We start from the raw sequence: 18,195 nt of genomic DNA, 5'->3' as shown, positions 1-18,195 counted from the left end.
ATTGTTTTTTCCTACAACTCCGACTGGATTAGAGTAACTTCTCCCAAATGCCATTATCAGGAAAATATATTTGTTTTTTGTTTGATTTGAGATTATTTGAAAAAAATGATTTCACACCCCATAAAACAGCCATCATTTCTACCACTATATACACCAAGCACTCAACACATCATGAAATTCACATTCATGAAAAACAATGTTTGTCAGCATCCTGTAGCATCACAATACATAGAATGAATCTGAATGTTTTTTATATATTTTTCTTATATTTTATATCATTTTTAGTTTTACTATATTATTATTCCTTATCTGTTTATACATCAGACTCTACTTACGAGTGCCAAAAGGAGTTGTTAATGTAGTTGCTGACAAATATATTAATAAACACTTATATCTTCAAACAACCACATTATAGTGTGTTAGTCAATGTTTACCTACTGCTTGCAAGTGCTAAATAGGGGTCATATTTCTGTTTTATATAATTATTGACGATGTCGCCTTAGGCTAAAATTAAAACCTGGTGATATTTCAGAGACCAAATCAATGAATCAACTAATCAGTTAATCAAAAAACAATCAAACACTCATGGATAATGAAAATGATCATTAGTCAGGCTGTTCTTATATACTGTTTGTACATAAAGTTAGAAAGGGTAATACTCCAGAATTCATATATAATCCACATAAAGATTAGTCATTCATGTATAACCTACGCAAGTGGGAAGGCTGAGATCATGTGACCAATCTGTTGACGGGAGCAAAGAAGGAAGTATTATGAAACATGAAAGTCTGCATAAGGAGACAGATTGGGGTGGTGGATTGGTCAAATAAACATAGGGCTTTCCTATAGAAGACAGGTGTTTGTGTCCCATGTGAAACCAAGTGAACTCTGAGATTTTCAAGATATGTTGTCACCATGTTTCTTTTCCTCAACCCAACCTATCTTACTTTACTTGCTTGAACCTAACTACATGTCAGTGACAGAGTTGTTCAAATTTAAAGTTTCAGCATACCTGCAAAATAATAACTTAAAAATGCAATGAATCAGTGGTTTGCAGAAACATACAATGCCAACATTTTTCTGGTGATTGTGTTGCATGTGCCCTCAATTATGCCTCCTCAGAGATATTTCTTTACTCCTCAGAGCAGAAATAAGGGCTTTGGAAGGGCCTTTATGATGGCAGACTGAGACGACTTCTTAGTCAAGCAAGGAGCGAGGAATGATCAAATAAGGGCATTGGCATAAACCCCTGGATGAGGATGAGAGCAAGAAGAAAGGGACAGGAAAGAGCAGGACTCAGGACAGAAAAAGAGTTGCAGAAGAGAACAGGAAGAGGAAGAAGAATAAGATATATAAAGAAGTAAAAAGAAGACACAGGTTGAGTGCGGAGAAAAGATGAATGAAAAGTGAAGTCAAGAGAAAATGGAGGGGGTGCAGGAGTTGAAGAGGAGGGAGAGGATGAGAAACAGACAAGAGGAGACAAAGAGGAGAGAGAAATTTGAGTGACGGATGGAGAAGAGGAAATAAATCTGAATATGTATGTGTGTTTGCATGTATAGATTAAGTGTGTGTCTTCACATCGAGCTTTCTGCAGCAGTGGGTGAGAGGTGAGGCGGGTTGCCATGGCAACCATTGAACCAATAACACCAGAGAGCCCCTAAACATTCACAACATGTGCAACTCACACCTTCCTGCTCTCGCTCTGTAATCTTACGTGCGTTTGTGTATTTATAAATGCTGTGTATGTGCTCCATATATACAAGGATGTCTTGACGCTTTGTGTTTTTCTCCTCGTCAATACGGACGCAATTATCGCAGCGTGGAAATCAATGTCCAGTCACGGCAGCAATACGTGATGGAGCACTGCAAACTTCAGATCGATGCACACTATGTCCCCTCCCACGTCAGATCAATGACCTCACACTCTGCTGAATCCACAGCTTTTGTTACGACTGGAACACACACACAGATGTTCACACATGAGCACACATCAGACACACAGAGACATGTAACCACTGCAGAATACGGATCTACTGCTGTATGACTGGAAGAGCTGCAACATGCAAACAACAGTCGTGATGTGAATGTTTCTAGCTGATACCAGCAGCTCTTTAGCTCACTCTGTCGATTGGTTGGTTGGTCAGTGGTTCCACAAAAAATTTCAAACCGTTTGAATACTCAGTTTTTGCCCAAAGATGCTGAAATATGACATGGAGGCTTTTGCAAAAGCACCCTTGTTTTTCAGATTTGTTTGGTAATACATGAACTAAATCTGACAGATTTCACAGATGGAGAAGAAGGAAGAATTATGAATATGTATGTGTGTTTACATATATGGGTTGTGTGTGTGTGTGTGTGTGTGTGTGTGTGTGTGTGTGTGTGTGTGTGTGTGTGTGTGTGTGTGTGTGTGTGTATGTTGACATTGAGCTTTCTGCAGCAATCATCTTACAGAGCCAGAGCAACAGCTGTCATCATGTCTCCTAGAAGCATTGAGGTGTGACCATGGGGTCCACATGTCAGGTGGTGATAAAGACTTATATGGTGTAACAGAATGTGGGTAGCAACTAATGCAGCGTATCCTCATTAAGCAGCTTGTATGATATTTAACGAATTAGGGCCCCATGAATGGCATTGTCACATTATGTATTTAACGTAAAGTTACATACTTCACGTAAACTACATTTAAAAAATGACCAAAAAATCTACCTTGTACCTTATAAAGGTGCGTAGGTTAAGCTCAGGCAAATAAAGTTAGGTAGGATAGGTTTTGATTAGGTTCTGTTAATAGTAGGGCTGCCCTTTGAAAGTTGGAGATTTAAATCATCAGCTTGAGAGACAAGATCGACTGAAATTGATTCAAGTCGAGCAGTCAAGCTTGACAGTGTGCTTGTGGGGATGTTTTGGTCCCCAGACTTTGCTGCGTGAGTAAGTGCTCTTGACTTCATGCTGCTTTTTGGTACAATAAAAAATATCCATGCCTATGCCAAGATGCAATTTTAAGTAAGACATTTTCCACTTTTCCCAGTAGCCTGCTAAGTAAGTGTCTGTGATTCTCACTTTACCCCCTGAAGAAAGTGTTCATAACAAATCTTTTTCTTCTTTTTGAGGTATTAAAAAGGTCCAATAAAATGTCTTGTATCAGTATCAGTTTCTTCACACCAGTCTCCTCTTCTTTTTCATTTTTTTTCTCCTCACAGTTGGCCATGGTCAGAGTGAAGGAGAAAGGATGAACATCAAAGATTTCCAGATTTACATCAGAGACTCCCTTCAGCATGTTGACCTGATGAAGTCCAGCCACCCAGATCTCCCTGTCTTCATCGTGGGTCACTCCATGGTAGGACACTTTCCATGCAGTGTTTTGCTGTTAATAAGAGATTGAACTGTGGGCCAGTCTTTGGGTTGTATTTTTATTTTAATCACATTATTTCTTTTTTTTTTTTCAAATAATAGCTCAGAGGAAATTAACACTCTTGCCATCGTCTGGGTTTGTTTCTATGTTTTGTTTGGTGTGAAATTACATAATATTGTTTCGGAGCTCCCGGTACAGTGTGCTCGATACAGAGAGACAGCTGCATGAAATTGAAGGGCAAGCCTGGTTCAAGCACGGAAAAGAAATACTGAGATCAGTGTTGAGAGGTTTCCTGCAAGAACGTGACATTCAAATGAAAGAAATGGCGCACGCTCTTCTCTCAGTATGAAGTGGTTTTATGTCCCAAAAAAGGCAGCCATAAGAAACCAGAGTGCATGGTGTTCTGCATGAAATGTGACAGCAGAATAACAACAGAATCAGGGTGTTTCATTATTTCTGGCACATGCAATTAGGAACACTATAATGCCATAAATACTTTGACACCCTGCTTTATTGATGATATCTTATATGGTTTGGCTTGCTATTACCACCAGATACATAATTTCTGTATGATGAACAGATTCTGGTTCAGGGTTTGCGTAGTTGATCCTTTTCAGTAAGGGTACCTTTTACACAGTGACACAGATTCACACAACCTACAGCAGCTGTTGCTGGTCTATGTAAACCTCCAACAGAGCAGTTACAGGTTCAGTGACCTGCTGAAGGGCAATGTGGGTGTTTTTGTTGACGGAGAAGAGACAGTTTGCCAGTCCAGGAATCTAGGTAATATTTTATTTACTGTACTGTGATGTTCTCCTGACCTTCTGTGACGGTGACCGCGCGATCACCTTTATCTGCAAATTCAGGCTTTCACAAGTATAAACTAAGGGATTTGCAGCAGTATTTGTCCTTATATTTTCTACGTACAAAGGTTGTCTTCAGTGGGAATAACCTAGAATTATTCTTCAGTGAATGGATGATTATTTAATTTGGTCTCGTATTTTGGGAACATCTATCTTGAGTGACACAAGATCACTCTTATATCTGTTTGATATGAAGCTGCAGCTGGTTAGCTTAGCTCAGCATAAGGACTGGAAACAGTTAGCTGGGCTCTGTCCATTGAACAAAAAATAACTTCCCAGCACCTCTAAAGCACAAATTAATTAGAGAGCTTTATAGGCACTGTTAGGTAGTTTGTTACCTGCCAGATATTCCCCCCTTTATATAGTCTTTGTGCTAAGCTAAGCTAACAGGTTGCTGGCTGTAGCTGTACATTCAATGCATGAGAGTGATATTAATTGTTTCATTTAACTCTCCACTAAAAGTCAGTATTTCCCAAAATGTCAAGCCTTTTTTTTTAAAATGTGTGTCCCTTTCTATCATCCTGTGTCCCCTCTCCAAATTCTGAGGGTTTTTTTGAATCAGTGAAAGTGGCACAGGCAGAGATCTCCATGAGTTCTTTTTAACCTCAACAGCAGTTTGTGACTGGTGGGGTTGGATAACTGATTCTTCAGTCCATTCAGAGCTGATCAGAGCGATGGATGAAAGGAGCAGCTGCTGCGAGTGAATGCAAGCTTTTAGACCCAGCAGAATGCACAGTAAAGTTCCACTTTCAATACACCTGACGTTCTACTGCTCCATCTGTGCTCAGATTGCACTCTGTGCTCCGACAGTTTGGTGTAATAAAAAAACCCAAAGGTGTATATTTTCAACAGGGCCTCTAATGAACAGTCCAGCTCCAAAAGTAGAAAATATATTTGTGATGGCAGATGTTTTGATCATGCCGGGCCGCCACAAATAAATGAATGTGTGAGAAACCCTTGATTTTGGACTTTGAACAGAGCCGGGTTAACTGGTTCCCCTTGTTTCCAGTCTTTATTCTAAGCTAAGCTAATTGCCTCCTGACTCTACTGACATACAGTAAAATGTAGGTATATGTAGTGTGCTGTATACTGTTTTGTACAGTGAACATATTCGATTATTTTTTTTTTTTATATTTGAGCATCCTATCAACTAAGTTAAATCTGGGGAATTAAAAGTGTGTTTAATTTAATGCAGACTGCATCAGACAGCCTTTGAAGACTTTAAAATGTGTCTTTCTGAAATCGACAGACACAGAGCCAAGCCAGAATTCTCATTGAGAAAAATTACATAACACTTGGACACAAAAAGCATCAAGGCTGGCCAGGGCACTATTTTTAACTGATCAGTTTATTCAGTCTTTCACAGAGCTGCATTCAGCGCCATAGCCTCTCACTGTTGTGCTCAGTGACCCACTAACTCTCAGTACAGTTAACACAACACAAACGGTATTGATGAGTTATATAATAAATGATTGCTCTCAGTGTTTGTAGGTCCAGTCAGATCGTACTCCCATTAACTTGCTTGTGTTTCAGATGAACAAGCTGCTCAGATTCTGTATTCACATGAATGCTTTTATGCATGCAGTTTTATCTGGAGAGCAGTATCTCATGTTGTATAAGAAAGATGCCAATTTAACTCTCACAGAACATGATGCTCGGGGATCTTTAAACAGAGTGCAGTCCGCACCATCTTCCTAAATCTGAAACATTTCAGGCCAAAACACATACACAATTTTATTATTTTTCTTGTATTTTTGCTCACAGCTGGTAGACTCTTTTTAAGCAGTGAACACAGAGGATAAATGCAAATTCATTACAGAACTATTCTTCCATGAGACGCTCAGAGCCTTGTTATCTCGCTGCGCAGCAGTGATTCAGTGGGCTTGTTGGATTTTACAAAAACAAAAGGGATTTTACAGCAGACATGACGAGCTTTGAGGAAAAATTACATCTACATTGTTTGAAAATAAATAAGTTTATTGGAAAAGTTTCCAGGAAAAGTGTTTAAAGGGAAATCTAAATCCTACACACTGGACCTTTAAGAGTCCTGTGTATGTTTCAGACATTGACATTTTAACTTCAAGGCAACCCTTCTTAGTTAGTAATGCACTTTAATTTGTATGTAATTTGTGTAATTGTGAGCAAGGAGGCTGTAATCATGTGACTTACAGTATGCGCTCAGTCCATCATATGACAGGAGCAAAGTAGTCAGGTCAAGTAGTCATAATGGCAGACAGGTCAAACAAACACAGAACTTTGACCCAGGACACTGGGGTTCTGAATTGTGTGAAATCAAAAGTCAAGGTTGAGTTTTTTTTTAAGTCAGGTAACATCACGTCATGTTATGATGCCCAACATTCATACTTTTCCTGAACCTAACCTAACAAACATAGGACTTTGATCAGAAGAGATCAGTCTCATAACAGCTTGTTGGCTCAGAAACTCATGATCTTGCAATCACACGAAAGAAGGATATTCCTGTTTTCTTAAATCCCCACAAAAAATGTTCAAAGTGGAAGAAGATGTGAAATTGTACTTATCACAGAACTACTCCTGCATAAAAATAATCTGTCAGAACCGTTTAATAATGACTTGCTAACACTTCTATTTCCAGCCCTGATGGGCTGTAGAAAGCGAGAAATCCATTAGATTTCATCAATTAATGGATTATTAGAAAGTGAGAAAAGCGTGGGTGCCTAATGGATTGTTTAATGATTTGTGTGCATATGGGACCGTTCACTTTCACAGCATCTCCTTTCATGATAGAAATATATTTTTCCAGTCTCCAAACCAATGTTGAATATCTTTTTACCACCCAAATATGGTTTTCTTCGATGGAGCCTTTAGTCTGAGTGTTTTACATCAAACTGTCTTCCATCCAAGACACTCACATTAAATTTGTGAGTCTGTTTTTGCAAACCTTTTACTGTTCGTGCTTTAGTGTGCAGCAGCAGCACTGTATTTATATGAAGACTGATGCTGTGTTCAAAACAGTTTAAGGTTCCAGGAGCACAGACTCAAATGGTTTTGTGTAAATTAAACTGTTGAATACCAGATGGAAGCTGAGAGTCTGTTTAGACACCAGAGCCTGGAAATATTAAGGCTGAGCTGACCAAAGTCACAGCACCTTCCTCCTCATCTCTTCCTTCTTCCCTCAGCTTTTTCTCATCTCCTCCTCTCTCTTTTCTCTCTGCTCATTCCATCCCTCCATCTGTGTCATTTCATCAGATGGTTTGTTTTGTGCTGTCGTCTAAGCCGGTCCACCTGTCCTGTTGTCACCTGCTTCATTTCCTGTCTTCTCTCTCCTCCACATCCCGTCAGTTGTTGTGCTTTAATTTCGTTTTCTCATTTTGTTTGTTTGTCCTCCTTTAATCCTACTTCATTTTCTCCTCCTCGTACTTCCTCTCTCAGAGCCCTTTTTTTCCCCTTTTCATCTCATTTTCTTGGAAACAAATGAAACCCAGACCTAAAGGTTTGGGAAACCCAACCCAAATCAAACGTTGCATTGCTGTGTTTTTACAGGCTTCATTTTCCCAGCTCCCCTGTGTTGTGACTCCTCATCCTGTTTCTCGTAGCGCTTTCCTCCGTTTCTCTGCTTGTATGAATCTTTGTTTAACAGAGCCAGCATGACGCAAAAACTACAAGACTAGCACAAACAAACACCCTGTGGATTCTACAGTGTGTGCAGAGAAGCTGCTCTAATGATAACATCCTGAGGAGACTGTGGAGCAGTGAGCAGAGCCCAGCAGCAGAGTAGATTTAGTGACGAAAGATGTCCAACACTCTTCAAACATCACCTGCACCACCACCAGTAGCTGTTCTTTTTATCAAAAAAAGTTTAATCTTGAGCTTTGATTTATTAGCTGTTAAGTTAGGTTCCTAATGAGAACTGAAACAAATACATCCTGTCCCAGGGAAACATACAGTAAGTGAAGATTTAAATGGGTGTCTTTAGTATTTTGTTATTTTTAGCCAGGCAAGGGGCATGACTAATGTTGGTCTGTCCGTCCATCTGTCTGTTGACCCACCACTTTGGTCCAGAGTGAACTATTTGATGGATTAGTGTAAATTCTGTACAGACAGTCATTGTACCCAGAGGATTAATCCTAACGACTGTGGTGATTATATACATTTTTATCTTGAACCACTAGCAGGTTAAAATTTTCACAAATATGGTGAAATATCTCACATCTACCTAATGGACTGGCTCAAAATTCTGTACACATATTGCTGCCATCAACAGGTCAAAACATTTAAGTTTCTTATACTGATTCTACAAATTACCAAACGACTGCACTGCAATATTCACAGCAGTTAGTAGTTTACAACCCATTGATGCAACTTCATTCATTCCATTGTGGACTTTTTGAGGGCACCATGTAGTGGATACATGAAAGTAACACTCATTAAAGCCAAGCAATAAATATATTCTATTATATAGTACATAGGAAGTGACTTCGGACACAGTCTATACTTGCTAAACATCAGGAATTCTTTTATGCAGTTTAAAAGTTTGAAACCTGATGAAAATGGATTAATTTCAAGGACATGTGAAGAATGCAGTGAACAGTGACAGAAGAAATTACCCAAAAATTAGCGAGAAATCATAAAGGAGTTAAAAGAAAATGACTGAATGAATGAAAAGAATGAAAGGAGCAGCTTAAAAATAAAACAATTAAAAATGACTGAAGAGTGCAAAAACCAAGATAATGACTAGGTATAATGAGGAGATTCAAGGTCAGAGTAACTTTTTGGCATGAGGCCTTGACTAGCTGCACCTTCCTGTGTGAGGAAAAGAGGAGAGGTGAAAAGTTCAACGACACGCAAACATTCTTTTAAGGTAGCTGAATATGATTTTCACATAAGTAAGTTAAATATAGATTTTGTGTTTATCTATTGAGTGGTCTATTATGCTGTAGTTTGAAACAGGGTGAACATTTAACGAGTATGAATAAGCAGTTTGTAACCTGTGTGTTGCATTATTTTTAAAAATACAGAAATAATGGTGTCACGAGAGAGATAAGTCTGGGGTGTGGAAAAGTACCTAGAACCCAAGCGAAGGCTGACACTATTAAAATCAGAGCCAGAAGATAGGAGCATGAGAGGGAGGAGATTCCTGGGTCCCCAAGAGAAGGGGGAGTGACCCCAGAATCTCCATAAGAGTATGAAAATGAGTGTTTCGAAAGTAATTTTTAGTCTAATCCCAGGATTGGCTTGAGTTTGTTGTTGTTCTGTCAAAGACTGCAATAAGCCCTCCTTCGCAGCTGACTTTGCTCATCTCCAGTGTTCCTTGACTGAAGTGTCTACTCCAACTTGAAGAAAGCTTGCAAGAGTTAGATAAATTAGATGCAACTTAAGGTTAATTATAGAAAGATCATCAGAGGTGTCTTTTACACGACAGGTGATCAGGCTTCAAGGCTTAAATACTTGCCAAAGGTGTCTGAAAGCAGCACTTATCCTTTGGTTTCTTATTTTACCTTTAATATTACTAAATATATGACTAATACTGGTGCAGTTAACATTCTGAGTTCCAAAATGATCCTGTTTTAATGCGTTACGTATCTGTATGTGTTAGGCCATTGATTGTTCTTTTTTGGGTTGTCCTTTTGCTTAAGGGGACAAAGAAACAACTTTATTTTGAAGGAGTACATTGATTGTAAGGAACAAAACATTTACTGGGAACAAGTCCTCTCAGGTTTAGGGGAGACTCATGAATGATTACTTGTATCAGAGTGGCCCATCTTTTGAGGCACCACTGGTTGTGTCTAAGTAGAAAGGTGATAGCATGACTGTAAACTCTCATTAAAACATACTTCTGCAGCCATTTTCTGTTTAAAATAAGTCAATAATTACAGTGGAACATTGAAAGCACTGCAAGCTGATGTAAGAATTGGTTTATCATTGCCCAGACAAGAATCACAGCTCTCACAAAACATCTAAACATGGTCATGAGAATAAGAAATGTGAAATGATTCAAACTGAAAAAATAAATAGCAGTTCCAAGTTTGTAGCTTCTGTGTCTGATACACCACATTGACTAATTCCCAGTTTCCTCTGCATCTTATTTGTTTAAGCAGTAATTCAAGAATTGGAGCAGTGTTTATCGTCTTTGTATCAGCCCATGGGAATGCTGACAAATGCCTTCAGCTCTGGCTCCTCACTCTTCCTCATTTCTCTCCTTTTCCATTAGTGTTTCTGGCCGAGGCTCATTTGTCCCACTTCCTTAGAGCCAGAGTTTTATGTAATGCTTTGTCACTGTTTAGGGCCTTCAGTGTATTCACTCAATTTGTCAGCCCTCCATCTCTCTCTGTGTATATTACTCCATCAGTTTCTTGTTATGCTAAACCGTATTTGTGTAATCTCATCACTCTCCCAATTTGTCCTGTCTATCAATGTTTACTTTATACTGAATAGTTTGATCTTGTTTAATCGGAGAGCGATGATTCCAAATTATTGGACTTTTTATTGAACATAACTGCTGTTTAACAAAAAGTTACCTAGAGCTGTTAAATTTTTTCATTTTTTCTGACGGTTATGATGAAACTGATGATTTTGTAACAGTGCAATGTCAGAATTCGAGCTGTGTAGTCCACATAATGTCAGTATATTAGCTCCTCAGGGAATTTTTGACAGTTCAAGTCCACCCACTGTCAGCAGACAGACATACAATACAAGTATTCATCCTCTCAACCAGAGTTCAGAGAGAGAACGTGTCGTTAGACCTCAAATTGGCTTCTTAAAGAGCTTCTCTGTCCCAATCTGTAGTCTCTCTGTCTCTGTCTCTGTCTCTTCCCTATTTACACTTATCTTTTTCTCTATCACTGAAGCCCACTAGACTAAATGTACAGTGTGTGGCTTTTGTACCACATTGTATCAAGTCATCTCATTATAATCAACCATAATCAGATGTGTTGAACCGATCAGCCTGTTTGGGCAGCGTAAATCATCCAGGAGAAATTTTGCTGTTTGAATAGGAAACATTTCATTGAATGTGTGTTACGGCTGCAGGATATGAGAAAAATATACAACACGCAATAACGTCTAAAATTACGATAACGTTATTACTCGCAATAAATAAATGATTATTAAAGTTGGCCCAGTTCTTGACTCAGACTTGTAAAGTACACATGCTTGTGCCACATCGTCTCTCCTGTATCCAAAATACTGCCAGACAGACGATGTGTTATTCTTTTAGGCACCAGTTCTTCTCTGGCATTCAAACTTTCATCTGCACTCATCTTGTTACACTTTCCTGCTCCAACAGTGCAGCACTAGTCTAATAAACATCACTCATATGTGTGCATATTCTGACCAATCAGAAGGTGCCTAACAGTGAGGGCTCTGTCTGATTGGCCAAAGAGTTAACTACAGCGAAAATAGTGTGTAGAGCCAGACTGTAATATACGTGCAATACATTGTCACTGTATTCAAAGGGCAATATCGCAGTCTTTCATGATTATCCCGATGATGATAAAAAATTATATATTGTGCAGTCATAGTGTGTGTTTGTTTCCTAGTGTTCACACGTGGATATTTCAATGTGAGTTTGTTTGTGAGTGTGTGTTGGAATGTGTGTGTAAAGGAGAAACAAGAGATTGAGCTAACCAGCCTCTTTCTCTTACTGTGTGTGTTTGTGTGGGCATATGCAGCAAGTGAGTGTGCTTTAGAAAGTGAGATTTTCTGGTGGGAAATGTTTTGTCTTTTAGTGCCTCTTTTCGTGAAGTGAGCCTGTCATTGGCCCCAGCCTGATGAATATTCACACAAGTGACAAAGAACACTCACATAAACAAAATTGAAGCCAATTAGTCTCCAGAGAGAGAGAGAGAGAGAGAGAGAGACAGATTCACCCATGCAGAATCACTGTGCTCATGCATGTGTGTGTGGCTGTTTGCACCCACACAGACACTTGTTGCATACGAGAAGAGAGCCCACGACAAAATGAACCATGGCGAATTGATTTGAGTCTTGGCCGCCACAGAGCTGCTAATTATCATGGCCTTACATCACAGGATTTAAATCACAATCCCAAATGTCAGCATCAGTGCCAAGGTGTGGCCTTGCGCTGCTGTTCACTGCAGCTACACAGTGCACGCTGTGCCCCGCGGGCTGTGAGTTCACAGTCGCATCTCTTCCCCAGTCTGTGTAGAGCGACAGCAACAAAAGAGCTGAGTGGAAATTCACGCCCGTCTGAACAAAAGACAGATTGTTTTATGTTCGTCTTGACCTCTGAGGAGTTTTCCCACTGCTCCTCGCATCACAACCTCTCACCTACTTTGCACAAAAGACACTCCTTGTCTTCTGTTACAGGCTGAAGACGGAGCTCATATCATCTTACCCTCATTCAACCATGTTCTCCGTTCTACCATTGCCCTCATTTCAAGCTGCTCTGTTTCAGATTAATTCCCATCATGCAATAATGTGTACTTTGTTTTATGAGCTAATTAACTGAAAGGCTGCCTGCGATTCCTAACTTTAAAGGGGGAGTTTGGTATTTTTCAATCTGGATCTTTTTTTCTGATGTTTTGTGTTTAATGGGAACAGCTGTTGTGGACATTGGTCAAGTATTGAGCGAAACCGCTGCAGACTGAAGCTGCAAAACAGGCTGCAATGTAACCACTCTGGGAAAGTTCCCGACGTCACTCTACATCCACTGAAAGTGCTTGTTTTTGCCACCGACAGGCTCAGATTATTATTCTCTCTGACAATTTATTGAAAGGATCCTTACAGAGACAGACTTATTTTTCAAGAGTAAAATCCTTTTTATTTTAACCAGAAAGAGCCTCAAAATTGCAATCGCCAAAATCACAAGACTCTTTTCAGAAAATGTAATTTTAGCATGTAAAGAGCCATTGTATTTTTGCATCTATCTGGGTGAATTTAGGGTTTATTTTCAACCAAAACAGAGTTGGTGGTTGGTACATGGAACAGTGGAAAGATAAAGACAGTTTTTGTGAGTTTTAATTTGTTTCTGCTGACTTTGAATGAAGTGTGATCATAAAATTTACGATCATAAAATGTTTGTTTATGTGAATTTATGATGTGATGTGTTTTGGAGAGCTGCCTCATAGTTGGAACCATGTCTTCTGTCTATATACAGTATGTGCTCTCTGTTAGTGAAAAAAACACCTAGTTCGTCTGCACGTCACCTCTGACTCAGGCCTCTTGAATTGATTAAAGCACAACTTTAAACAATGGAAAACTTTTAATATATTATTAAGTAATAATAATATTTTTAATAATATATTATTAAATCTTATATTATTAAATAAATACATACTATATATAAATTTACCATACATATTGTGCTTTTTCTTTCTCAGGGGGGTGCAATCTCTATCCTGACAGCCTGTGAGAGGCCCAATGATTTTGCTGGAGTGGTTCTGATAGCTCCGATGGTCCAGATGAACCCAGAGTCAGCCACACCATTCAAGGTACAGCATCATTTTTCATCCAGTCATTCTCTCCACATCACTTTTTACTCTCTCTTTTCCTCTCGTCTTTCTTTCATAATTGAGACTCCATATTCAGTCAAGTACTCGGATAACCCAGGAGTCATTTATCTTACTCCACTCAGCCCTGCTGTGGGTGACCACTATAATACTGACACCTCGTATTTTGTGTGTTTCAAGGGCAACAATCAGTGTTAGTGCCACTTGAGCAGCAGTAGTTGTCACCTACTGAAACACACACACAAGTCTGTCCAATTGTCAAGGCCAAACACAGACAAGAATGCATGGAAGAGACTTGTTTTTCTAATTATGGGCATGTTTTAACAAGATGAAGCATGTGTTTTTAAAGGGGACAGTTAACCCCCAAATCAAAATTGCAGAAAATAGTTTTGATATGGAATTGCTCAAAAGTAGGTCTGTGGATTATCTTCAGTAACCAGCTCATGATTTCGGGAGTTTATAAAAAGGATTTTTTGGCACTTTGAGCACCACAAGCCGTGTGCTATCTAATTCCATTATATTTATGAGAAGGCAGACATCTTTATAACCAGTATCTGCAACACTCTAAGACTGACACCTAAACAGTCTAGACTAATAAATAGCACTACAGGTAAAAGAAATAAATGTGTTTTTTTTATTTTATTTTGGAGTGAACTTCCCCTTTTATCCTGCACAAAGATTCTGTAAACATACAGTAGAAATACAAGCAAACAAGTGAATTATACAGTACGTATTCTAACACTCATTAGATGGCGAGAAAAAAAATAAGAGATGGAAACGCTCATCATGGAGGTGTTGATGTGTGAAAATAAACTGAAACGCTTGGCGTGATTTGTTTTTGTCATTGTTTGCAGGTTTTTATGGCGAAGGTCCTGAACCAAGTGTTGCCCAGTCTCAGCCTCGGCTCCATCGAGTCCAAATGGGTGTCACGGGACAAGAAGCAGGTGAGAGACACATGCTGATGTGTGTCTGTGGGTGGGAGAGCCGTGTTGTTATCTGAGATTGAAATATCAGGTATGGATGTTGCAGAAAATAGAACTTACAATGTCTCAAGGAGTCCCAGGAGGAAAGCCCACCCACAATACGTGCTTTGAATCCTTTCCAAACGGCAAGTAGTCCGTCTTATCTAGCCAAGTGTGTGTAGTATTTTGGGTTACTTGCATTGTGTTATTTGTAATTACAAAAACAGGTGCACGTACTGTGTCACCTACAGGACAAGGACACAAAATTGTTTGGTGCTTGTTGTGTTTAGTTGTGTGTTTGTGTATTTTGAATAAAACACAGGAGAGACAAAAACACACATGCAGTCACGTCTGCACACCTCTATTTGCACGAATTTGCGCCTGTGGACGTGTTGAGTGGTTTTTGTAGGTATTGACACACCAAAGATGGCCTTTCAGAAACAGTGTTTGGTAACAATAGAATCCCACATCCTCCTACTTCTGCTTCCCACAGTCTGTTGGAGGAAGTAAACCTACATGAATCATTGAAAGAAAAGAGAACTTAAAAGATTCTCATGCCTCCGCATCAGCAGCATTCACAGCCGAAGGCATAATGTTTTCTTGAATGCGATATCTCAGGAATGTCTTGAGGAAATTTCTTCAGATTTAGTACAAATGTAAAAATACAAGAATGACCTGATTACATTTTGGTTTTCAAAGCTCAGAGGTCAAGGTCATTGTGACCTCACAAAACACGTTTTTGGCCATAACTCATAAATTTATTTGCTAATTATGACAGAATGTCACACAAATGTCTGATATGATAAAATGATGAAGTGATGACATTTTATAACAAAAACACTGTGCTAATTGCACAGATCTTCAGTGCTGCCAGGTTGAAGATGTGTGTGAAGCATCCATGTTTCACAATACGTAGCGTCTCTGCAACAACTGTCATAGTTACAACTCTCCTATAACACACATCAAGAATTTGCCTCAAGAGGCTTCACAGTCTGTACAGCAAAGGACATTATCTGTCATTGCACCATGTGACGAAGCTCTCTATCAGTCCTCTGCACTCCTCCATAAAAATAGACCCTGAGTTAAGACAGCATGTTTCTTTCTGGAAATTATCATGGATGGAGGGGGTCTAGTGTCAGGAGGCTTTAACCTGCAAAATGTCACTCAACTTAACAGGTACCGACCAGCAAGGGACTTAAAATGACTGCAGACAGATGCATGAATTTACTATAAAAAGGGCAAAACAACCACAAAATGACCTCAAAGACACACAAAATACTACAAGAGACACAAAACAACCACATGGAGACACTTAATGTCTACACAGAGTCAAAAAATAACAGAAAAGACACAAATTGACAACAACTGAAGTTTTCTCATGAGATAGTTAACAGCCACAAAGATTCCTGGTCAAATCAAAACTACTAACTACTGTGTATGTGTTATATATATATATGTTTGTGTGTGTGTGTGTGTGTGTGTGTGTGTGTATATATGTATGTATGTATGTAAATATGGTTAACACACATTACATACAAACAAGAAAATATGTTGCCTTGGTCCAGACCTCTGAATCCTCCCACTCCACTGAGTTTTGAGATGACTGATTTTGAAGATGGAAGCGGAAAGTAACAAGTTGGCAATTCTGTCTGATATCACGCCATATGGCTTATCATTAAGATTTTTATAAGAAACCTCAAAGCCCACTCTCTGTATATTTACTATCACTTTACCTTTTTCACAGCGAGATAAAGTGTGTACTGTCAGTCCAGCAAACAAGTCTAATGATTTTTGTTATGTAATTTATTCCTTTTTGTGACACAATGTTATCTCAGTTTCAAAGGGAAACTTTCACCTTCAAGACAGTGTTTCTGAGTGTCGCTGAGTCCTCTGAGCTGCCGCTCGTGTGTTGTGTCACAGCTCAGCTTACAGTCATTCGTTATTCAAAGCAGCAGAGCATGTGGCCCGAGAGAAGCTGCTTCTGTTAGAGTGGGCCTTCAGCTGTGTTTATGTAGGATAAATAGCAATGGGTGTGTGACTTATGTGAGAGCAAGTACAGACCTTGAAAGTATTCATATTTAATGTAAGAAAAACAGGGTGTGTCGTCTGCTGTTCCACTGTGATTTATACGAATGTTTAAGTGTCATATATAATTTATATGTCTCTCCCTTCCTCTGACTTTTATTTTTCTTTCCATAAAAGCTCCCTATCCATTCATTTATCATCCTTACTCCAATTTGCATACTTGAATGGTTTCCCCAGGAGTCTTATCATTTTCATGGCCCACTTTTCTCCCATGCAGGCACTTATTCTCCTGACTTTCTTCCATATTTGGATTAAACTACATAATGTATGGTGTTTATTAAATATAGATGTTTAATACAAATATCCAGGCCATACATTACCATACATTACTGCTCACTAAATGTACAACAAAATATGTTGTGCCAAAATTTAGTTTCTATAATTACACCGAGAGTTAAATGAGTGCTGCATCAAAGCGATGCATGATAAACATTGTCTACTCATGCCGTTTAACTCTTTCCCTTTCCTTCGTCAGGTGGAGGCATATGATAATGATGAGCTGAATTTCCACGGTGGCATGCGGGTGTCGTTCGGCATGCAGCTGATGGGAGCAGCAGCTCGCATCGAGAAGGAGATCTCGTCCATAAGCTGGCCCTTCCTGCTCCTGCACGGCGACGCTGACAGGCTCTGTGACATCAGAGGCTCTAAAATGATGCACGAGAACGCTCCCAGCTCAGACAAGAAAATTAAGGTTGGTATGGGCTTTTCAGAAGAAATGATTGAGATGAGATTTTTCTTTTTGTGTTTTGTTTCCTTTTTATCTTTATTTGAAATGATCTTTTGCTTGCTGCATACAATACCAAAGCATAAGGGGCGATGTACCAAACTGCCCTCGGACATCTAAAAAAAAACACACTGTATTGTTTGATACAGTTAGCAAAACAAGATTTTTTTGTAGCTGACTGATACAAAAAGTGCAACTTCAAGCAATGTAAAAATGCTTGCTGTTGCGGTTGATACCTGAAAGCCAGTTCATTATATGCTGGTTATGGGCAGGTCAGTGCCTAAAAGAAGCAGTGTTGTGAGGTAGTTTAAATCATCTGTTGTGTGGTTGAAGGTCGTGTATTTGTGAAGGAGGAGGTTCACAGTTTTTTTTGGTTAATCACGTGGGATGACAGATAATACTGAAATTTGAGGTGAGAGAAGTGAAAAGAGAGAAGAGACAGAAAGAGGGTTCCTGTCAGTTCTTATCTTTGTGGATGTTATTCTTTTCTTTTGAATCAGGTGGTTTTCGTGAGGACAGAGACTGTTTATCACATGTCTTATCAAAGAAATATTCACCAAATGAAGATTTGTTTATCACAGAAAAAACATCTATTTCACTTCTTTTGTAGCATTTTACTGTAGGCAAAGGTAAACTAGATGAATTTATCTGAACTGCGACTCTTTACAGTCTGGACTGCAGATTGTTTAACCCTTTGAAACCTGGATCGATATCACTTTTCTTGTGCTGCATTCAGACACCTTTCATAAGTGTTTAAATCTTT

At 39.1% G+C, this 18,195-nt stretch overlaps 1 protein-coding gene across 3 annotated transcripts in view; it reads left to right on the top strand.

Annotated features, from left to right (window-relative positions):
• The window catches only part of mgll (monoglyceride lipase), a 46,031-nt gene that overhangs the window by 19,475 nt on the left and 8,361 nt on the right, over window positions 1-18,195 (top strand). For all 3 annotated transcript variants that reach the window (XM_042491905.2, XM_042491904.2, XM_042491903.2), the window contains 4 exons: window positions 3,198-3,334; window positions 13,533-13,643; window positions 14,516-14,605; window positions 17,184-17,399. In XM_042491905.2, the coding sequence (XP_042347839.1) occupies window positions 3,198-3,334; window positions 13,533-13,643; window positions 14,516-14,605; window positions 17,184-17,399 (554 nt within the window). The remainder of the gene's footprint in view (window positions 1-3,197; window positions 3,335-13,532; window positions 13,644-14,515; window positions 14,606-17,183; window positions 17,400-18,195) is intronic.

This window comes from Plectropomus leopardus, chromosome 9 (genome assembly GCF_026936395.1).
Source record: "Plectropomus leopardus strain MGB_pleo_1.0 chromosome 9, ASM2693639v1, whole genome shotgun sequence".
NCBI classification, from domain to species: domain Eukaryota; kingdom Metazoa; phylum Chordata; class Actinopteri; order Perciformes; family Serranidae; genus Plectropomus; species Plectropomus leopardus.
This window is presented reverse-complemented; position numbering and strand designations above follow the sequence as displayed.